Raw genomic sequence first — 8,340 nt, 5'->3', positions numbered from 1 at the left:
TACCAATAATAGTCGCGTATTGACACACATAAATTTTCAGCCCCACCTAAACACATTAGAGTGCTAATATTAGTATGAAAGATAGTATAAGGAAATATGTATACTAGAAACTATGATTATTTATCAACTATATCTTCATCATCGCCACCATCGCCTCCAGCATGAGCCTGTCGCATTGCACGAGCATCTTCAACTTGTTGCATAGTCACACCAACCTTTGAAATGCAATTATGCCAACCGAGCTCGCCTCTAGGTAAGAAAAGTGGGTATGATAGAGCACCATAACATGCATGGTATGACCAAATTCTGTGGATAGACCGATTCTTTCCTTGTAGAAGAACACTATGCTGGAATTGACCATAACATTCACTCCCATCAATCCAAACGGCAGCAACCTCTGATGTGCTAGGCACGTTATATATCCTCTGATCCAACTGTTGATCTAGGTTCAACACAATGTGGTAATCCTCAACTTTTTCAACATGACCCATACTCCTCAGATGTTCGGAGTACGGGTTGCCCCGAAGTATCCCAACTAACACATCTATAACCTCCTTATCCTTTCTGAAGCATTCTTCACGACACCTACAATATCGGTGGTCAAGAGAAGGATCATCATCATAGAAGTATAATTCCAGATGCCTAGGCTCGGTGTCATCTTCCTTACCAAAAGAAAGAACATTATGATAAATCTGACCATGTGCTCGGAATGTATAAACACCGCCATTGCGCATGTTGGTCGTCATACGATCCAGGTGGCAGTACAGGGATGTGAATGAAAAATAACCATTAAAGAATCGGATGTTTGCACGGAAGTGCCTAGCATCAGCATCAGAACATGATCATAGCCTCATGAGCTCCGGTGGTATGTCAGGGGTTGATAAATGCATTTTTCCATTGCGGCAATAGAATTCAGCTGGCTCAAACTTAAACTTCTTTGCATTGCAATGTTCACAGTTCTCAACCGGCTCAAGCATATGTGTTTCGGATGGTACATTGTCATACACCTTGCCAAAGAGATCGTTTACATCCGGCACATCGGCATCATCTTCAACCAAAGAAACATCGACATCGTCGTCGGATTCACCATCTGTATATATGTTAGGATAGATAGGATTCCATTATCTAAGGTGTTTGCACAATTTTTTTCTAATGGCATAATATAGGTTTTGCCTAATACCTTGCCCTGTAAAGAGATAACCCTCATCTTCTTCATCATCCTCCTCGAATATAACATCCTCATCCCCATCTATTTTCAATAATAGGCTCATTAGTTATATTTTCTAAGGTAATTTGATTTTTAAAACTATTAATAAAAAAGAGGGCAAATACCATCCTCGACATAGAAGCTTGAGTCCGCTGCGCATCAATTGGCACTTCAGTGACAGACAATTATTTAATTTAATAAGACAATAATCAGGCTAATCACGTATGAGTCTGGTTTTTCCAAAAATTGAATTAATTTTATTACTGTCTGTATTAGCACGTGGTGGTTTTTACTGTGATGCCATCAAACTACTGACCTTAGGAGCAGAGCCACCCGGGAAAAACCTTAGTTTGATTGGTTAAAAGAATTAGAGTGTGCAACAATAGGTTACATTAAAGTTTTCCGCTTACCAATATCAATTTCATCCTGTCCTTGAGTCATATCCGCCTCGGTGCAATTTTCATCCTGATGCGCTTCTGGTACAGACCTAAGCATAAATAAAAATAAATATGTTTTCAGCAACAACAATCTTTCTTCTGAAATTCATATTTATTAATATATGGTGATTACCCGTAATAAGCCTATCGGGTTTCGCAACGGTAGCATGGAACTCCACATTTCTTCGATTTCGGAGTGAAATTCTCTTACCAGTAGGTACACGACGCCTAACCGGACTATGTCCACCTCCACACTCCATGTCTTGCTCATCCTGTTACTGTTCAACTGACGGTTGTATATAAACAGGTGCTCCACTGGATTCCTGAACAACCCATTCACTCGCACTTTTCACGGGCTCTACAGGGCTTAGGAATATAAGTCTGGGAACAAATTGAGGGTTTGCCATAGCAATGGAATCAGGGTGTAAGTTATTCGCTTTATATTCTTTCATTCTACGCTTGTATTCGCACTTCCCCTGCTTCCGTGCAGGAAGTCTGTTCCGTATCTTTTCGCATTCAATTATTTCTTCCGACCTCTGCGACTTCTTTGCGTGGTATGATTGTCGGCGACGTTGATTAATTAGCGCCCTCTCTTCTGCTGACATTGACGCCCTCCGTGCTCTGTCCCTCTTCCTCCGTCGTTGCTTCGGGTCAATGATTTGTGGTTCACCGTGTGCCGGTGATTCACATGCACCTAATAAAAGGGATATAATATACATCCATATTTACATATCTCACACCGGAACTTAGACACACATACAGAGATCACACGCAAAAATAGCATGAATAGGCCCAAGGTAAAATATAGAATACATCGAACAGGTAATCAAGCGGAACAAATCTAACACGAAAAAAACATTAGCATGGAATAGTTGCCCCACATTACGTTTATCATGATACATTCGGTAACTACATACCTGTTCCCAATACTCCAGAATTGACTATAATGGGCTCGTCTTCAATATTGATGTTGTGCAAAGACGCAGACGTAAACAACCCTGTTATTATGAAAGAAACAATGTTCTTAATTGAGTCGTTTGAACGTTAATTGAACTCAAATCAGAGTCAATTATATTACCTGGAATATCCTCTCCATTTACCTCATGTGTATCACATATTAAATCCTGGTTGCGTTCAACGATCGGAGTCGCAAACAACTCAGCACCATTATCCAGGAACCCACAACATGCTTCAACATTGGCGATGCCCAAAGACCCAGGCGTGAACAGCCCTATTATCACGAAATAAACAACCAAACCATATTGTCACGTCGGGAGTTACTTGAACGCAAACCATCTGGAACAGAATAAAACACCTGGACCAATTATATCACCTGTAATACCCTGACCATGGATCTCTTGAGCTCCACCTATAGAATGACTACGTTCCACATTGGTGTAGCATGCAACCCAGCACTATTATTCATAGACGATAGCGTGAATAACCCTGAAACGGAAAAACACGTAATAAATGATGAGTGACGTTTAGTTCAAAAAAGCAACGCATACATTTACAAACGGAGTAAAAATCACCGACGACATATCTATTACCTTGGATATCCTATGCGAGAACCGTCCAATTTAACATCATTTTAAGCGAACCGTCGGTCCTTACCATGAAGATAAGGACTAACACACACTCACACTAATAGCGTGCCACGGGTTAACCCACATCTAAATTATAAAGGACCAACCCACCATTCGCCAAAAATGATATCAAATCTGGTAGTCCCGGTATGTGCTCCACCATAGGTCCAAGATCATGCATATACACATACCGTCACAAGCCCATACATCACCGATGATGCACAAAGAACAAGTTTTAATACAAAGCTAAACAAATAATCATTACGAGAGTAATATAGAGGAAGGTTCCAAATCTGAAATTTAAAGGTTCAAATACGAGATACAAGCCTTGGGATCACAGTTAACATTAGAGAGGGGCATAAACCATAAAGTTTAATGTTCAACATGATATCCCCAAATACGAAACGATTGCGCAGCGGAAAACATAACGAGATAGATCAATGGCGTCTTGCTCAAGGACACCATTATAACCGCATCGGCCTACTCCTCAACCGCGCCGGAATCGGCGGGGTAGAAATGGCCAAACACCACTTCCGGCTCACCTGCATCTTAGTTAATAAAGCAACATGAGCACAAAGGTACTCGCAAGACTTACGCGATTAAATAACAACCAAGAATTATGCATATGCTCACAAAATAGACTTTAGGGTTAAGTAATATTAGATAAGCACGAGCTCTCTAACTCCAGCACCTAGCTTCCTAGCATTTTAATTAACTTGCCCAACCCACCTCAAGTATTAGTTAATTGAATCAACCAACCACTATGCATCATAAAAGTGATAACATGTATCCATCTAACAAAACCGATAGTTCTACGAAGAATTCATAAGATAAAGAGCTTGCTCATGACCGAGAGCGCGGCAATTCGAATTGATTGGTTAACCTTGCAAGGGTGTACTTCTTTACCCACACGACACAAGAACCATGCGACTCACTCAACCGATCACATTGAGCAAGGGGGTACTCGCATCAACCTTTCCCAACAAGTTTCAACCGTTGAACATCACGCCTAACTTGCGCGGAGAGTTACCTAGGTCCACCGGGAACACCCCTAAGCCTCTCTACAAAGCCCTATGGCCACGCATCTAGGACCGTGCATCAAAGATTAGAACTAGAGGGTAATCGGTTTATCCACCCCATGAATGGATATGTGGTAGTACGATAAGTGCTCAATACCGAGGTCATCCACGGATGGTCCTTAACCAATTCAAGCGGACTATGCCTCCGAGACTCCTTTCTCTAGGCCCTACCTTCCGCTCAAATCATGAATAACTTCCCAACTAAACCCTTCCGAACTTTCAATATTTAAACCGAACAAGCGCAGAAATAGCTAAAAGTGGCGCAGTGAGCAAGGTGACCCTATTCCAATGTTTCTTGCAAACTAAAGACCAATTCTAAGCAAGGCTAAGCATTTGCTTAATCAATTAGTTGTTAACTACACGCGCCAAGGACATGAAAGTAAAAGCAAGGGAAGTCATAGCATGAAATTAGGATCGACGATGCAATAGATAAACATATAGCATAAACATATATACCCAAGTGAGATAACTAATTCTAAACAAGCTAAGTGGGTAAAGGAATCATGCTTAGCTGCTTGCCTTGGTTTTCTTCTTGTTCAACGACAAACTCGGCTCCCGGTTCGGCTTCGACAGTCCCGGCGGGCTCAACGGGTTCGTCCTCCGGCGTTTTGGTCACTATAATGCATGAATGAGATGTGTGCATTAGAATGATGCCAATAATATGAAAATGAGATGGCATGATATGAAATGGAAATAGAGTGTCGCTCAACACAAGGAATCAATGCAAACAATGGCACAACAAAGCTCGATTACTAACTTTTAATTCTAAGCCCGGAGGCGACCTTGCTCACACAACAACTTAGCAAGCATAATCATGATTTTATTTCTGCACACAGGGGATCTCAAAAGGAAATCATGAGAGTTGAATTTGCAGCCAAATTACTTTTGTGGAATTACTTATGTTATTTACAATTTTCGGCTACTAGAATCAAGTTAAATCTTAAAAGGTATTCAAAGTATTTTCACAAATCCTTAGAGAATTACCAGAGACAAAAGACATGATAACTAGGTTAACAAAGGTGGTTTTGCCATTTTACCATTTTTCAAACAAAAGTTATAGGGTAAACAAGCTTGCAGGCAGGAGATACAAAAACACGCTAAAACTCTAACAAAAAACCTGGAAACAATTGTACAATCTGCACCAACAACTAGTATTTTTAGCAGGGATTCTAACAAGGTTTAATTTAACATTTTTAGAGCATCACACATATAGTTAAGCATTTAACTATATTTGGAAAGGACAAAATTTAACTAATTGTACAGAGCTTTAACATGCTCAAACTTAATTTTCTTACGTAGATCTATTGCAGAGGAATCAAACAAATCTAGTTTCATAATTTTTGGAGACCTAGAATATTTTCTATGCATTTTATAAGTTCACAGCATGAAATAATGGAAGGAACCAGGCAGAAAACGCTAGATCCACCCAGATCTAGCGCTCCTAGGCGCCGACAGGCGGGCCCAGGCTGCCAGCCCCGGGCCGGGCGAATCAAGGCCGGGGTGCAGGCCTTGACTCGCCACGGGCACGGCCGGGGCGCGCCCACGATGCAGCTCGCGCGCGAGCGCGCGCGCGGCGGCGACGCGGCGGGGGCGCGAACGGGGCAGGGGTAGCGCGCGCACGGGCAGCACGACGAGGCAGGGGTGCTCACCCGCATCACGGGCGAGCGGAGCGGGGCGGCGAGCGACAGCACAACGAGGAAAGGCGGCGGCGGGCGGGCGGCGTCACCGGGGAGCACCTGCGGAAGGGGAGATGGGTCGGTGAGAGCTCGAATCGAGCGAGGGAGTGGAGGGGGCGGTGCACGCGCGGCGGCTCACCGACAGCAGCGGATTGCGGCGGCCGGCGGAGCGGAGGGGAGAGGAAGAGGAGGAGTTAGGGTACGACCGGGGGAAGGAGAATGGGCGGCGTTTGAAATGGAGAGAGAGAAGAGGAGGTGAGTGGGCGGGCGCGGGATAAATCCCGCCCGAGGCCGCTTTGGCCAACCTGCGGGCGTCGAAGCGACGCCGCCGTGCGGCCGGCCAACGGGCGGGCGCGGGCGCACGGGGAAGACGGAGGGAGGGGCTGACGCGCAGGCCTGGGGGCGCGGGGAGGGGCTGAAGGGCGGCTGACAAGTGGGGCCGGCATGGAAAAATCACCTGAAAAATAAAGCTCTAGTTTCCAAATTCCAAAACTGCCATTTCCCGGGCTCCAAAATTTCCCAAATTTTTACTGGAAGATCACACTACCAAGAACACAATGCAACAACAAACACTCAAAAAGCTATTAAAGATTGCTCACAAAAATTCTAAAAATCTTGCAGTTTTCAAAATTTCCAAGAATTTTATGGCTCGGAATAAGCATCAATAAATTGAGGAAAAATACTTACAAATCACCATTTGAAATCTAGTATTTGAATAAAATATTTGGGGGCATAGCCACATAGCAAAATTTGAACTTGTTTCACAACATCACTCACAAAAAGCAAGAAAGAAATAAATACTTAGATAAAAAATGCACATGATGCTTGAGTATGATGGGGTGATGCTCATGATGACGTGGTATTAGCTTTTAATCATGTTTTCATAAGTTTGGGTCGTGACATCCTGCTCAATGATATCATGAGCTTCAACTAACCCCTGTTTGCATCCAACGTCGGGAGTATCTAAAATGCCAAACCATTTAGTAAGTAAAACATGAGTCAACACTGCCACTTCAAAACAAAAGGCCAATGGACATGGGGTATTACCGAATGTAGCCCTGATCTTTACGACTTCATTGCCGGACCCTAAGTTGTTCTCTTCTGGATCATATGTATCCATGAGCTATTGGATTAGCAAAAGGAAAACATATGCGATTTGAAACAGAGTGCAGACTCGAGAAGATCTGTAATACCTTGTTGATGTGGTTCGTCCGGCATCGTATTTTCATTTTCTATATTCATACACATCTCCTTCTTCCTCCTGTATGACTCACGTTTCCTCTTGTTACGCTCATTCCTCTGCTCGGCAGATAATGAAGCAAAATGTGCTCGCTCCCGCTGCCTCTTAATCTCCTTTGTTTCCTCATCTAGCAAACATCATCACAATCAACGTCGGTGTACCTCACAGATGCCTCCAAAGTACAGCAAACTCTAGCGTAACAGAGATTAAATTCTAATTTACCCACCCGTTCGTGGCACATTTGTCAAAATAGCAAATGGAGGACTACTGCCTTTCTCCTGGCCTGGATCCATGAGCGTGATCCGTCCGGTTTTCTGATACATACACAGAGAAGTTTACATGACAAACGACATCGTCTGATACTCGATGAGCGCATGCACGATAAGGCATACTTCGGTCTATCTGTCGCCGCAAACACAATGACTACACTCCTCGCCGATGGACATTAAGTACTCCGTCACCGGCGCACGCTGCACATCACCGTCACCCTAATGTTCAGGATACTTTTGAGAATGATAGAGGAAGAATTAGAGACAGTAACCAACATGAAAAGTATGGAGGAATGTTCCTTCTACAATTTTTGTTTTTACATATTTTGAAGTTTAGTAATGTAATTTGGAGATAATTAAATGCAAGTTGGCAGGTTTACGTAAGTAACTGAAAAGTCCCAGTTCCAGGCAGAATCCGACATATTCAGAGCAAATTTTGACCATGTTAAGGGCTAAATATGAGGATGTAACTCAAACATAAATTGTAGAGGAATGTTCGGGAACAAATTTATCTTTTGACAGATTTCAAAGTTCAGCAGTAAAGTTTGGAGATAATCCCATATTAGTGCACAGATAACTCGGCGGTTTTAACAGCTAGGTTTAGGGCTGTTTTTGACCAGGTTAGAGGCTGAATTAGAGGAAGTGTATATTAGAAGAACTGTAGATTAATGTCATATCTACAATTTTTATTTTGGCCAATTTTGATGCTCAGCAAAAAAATTTGGAGATAATTGTATTCAAATATGGCAGGTTTGGGCAGACGGCTGAAACATTTAATGTCAGTCAAAACCCTAATGTTCAGGGATATTTTTGAGAATGATAGAGGAAGAATTAGAGACAATGCCC

The 8,340-nt window shown here is 42.8% G+C and overlaps 1 protein-coding gene and 2 long non-coding RNA genes across 4 annotated transcripts; all 3 read right to left on the bottom strand.

Annotated features, from left to right (window-relative positions):
* Positions 1-926: 926 nt before the first annotated feature.
* LOC112901534 lies at positions 927-1,428 on the bottom strand. Its single transcript, XR_003230317.1, has 3 exons — positions 1,333-1,428; positions 1,181-1,249; positions 927-1,090 (listed from the first exon to the last, which is right to left on the bottom strand). It is a non-coding gene; the product is annotated as an uncharacterized LOC112901534 (long non-coding RNA).
* Positions 1,429-1,797: 369 nt separating this feature from the next.
* On the bottom strand, positions 1,798-3,338 carry LOC112901533. The gene is made up of 5 exons (XR_003230316.1): positions 3,195-3,338; positions 2,978-3,090; positions 2,723-2,875; positions 2,562-2,642; positions 1,798-2,338 (listed from the first exon to the last, which is right to left on the bottom strand). It is a non-coding gene; the product is annotated as an uncharacterized LOC112901533 (long non-coding RNA).
* Positions 3,339-6,815: 3,477 nt separating this feature from the next.
* On the bottom strand, positions 6,816-8,159 carry LOC112901656. Of its 2 annotated transcripts, XM_025970615.1 has the most exons (5): positions 7,618-8,159; positions 7,452-7,539; positions 7,179-7,352; positions 7,033-7,086; positions 6,816-6,948 (listed from the first exon to the last, which is right to left on the bottom strand). In XM_025970615.1, exons 2-5 carry the CDS (start codon positions 7,516-7,518, stop codon positions 6,848-6,850), a joined length of 396 nt encoding a protein of 131 aa, XP_025826400.1. In that variant the 5' UTR covers positions 7,519-7,539; positions 7,618-8,159; the 3' UTR covers positions 6,816-6,847. The 2 variants fall into 2 exon arrangements, with proteins under 2 accessions (XP_025826400.1, XP_025826399.1); XM_025970614.1 differs by having other exon boundaries at positions 7,452-8,159.
* Between the last annotated feature and the right edge of the window lie 181 nt (positions 8,160-8,340).

Source organism: Panicum hallii, chromosome 7, assembly GCF_002211085.1.
Source record: "Panicum hallii strain FIL2 chromosome 7, PHallii_v3.1, whole genome shotgun sequence".
NCBI lineage: Eukaryota > Viridiplantae > Streptophyta > Magnoliopsida > Poales > Poaceae > Panicum > Panicum hallii.
The sequence above is the reverse complement of the archived record's forward strand: the minus strand, read 5'-3'. Positions and strand labels throughout refer to the sequence as shown.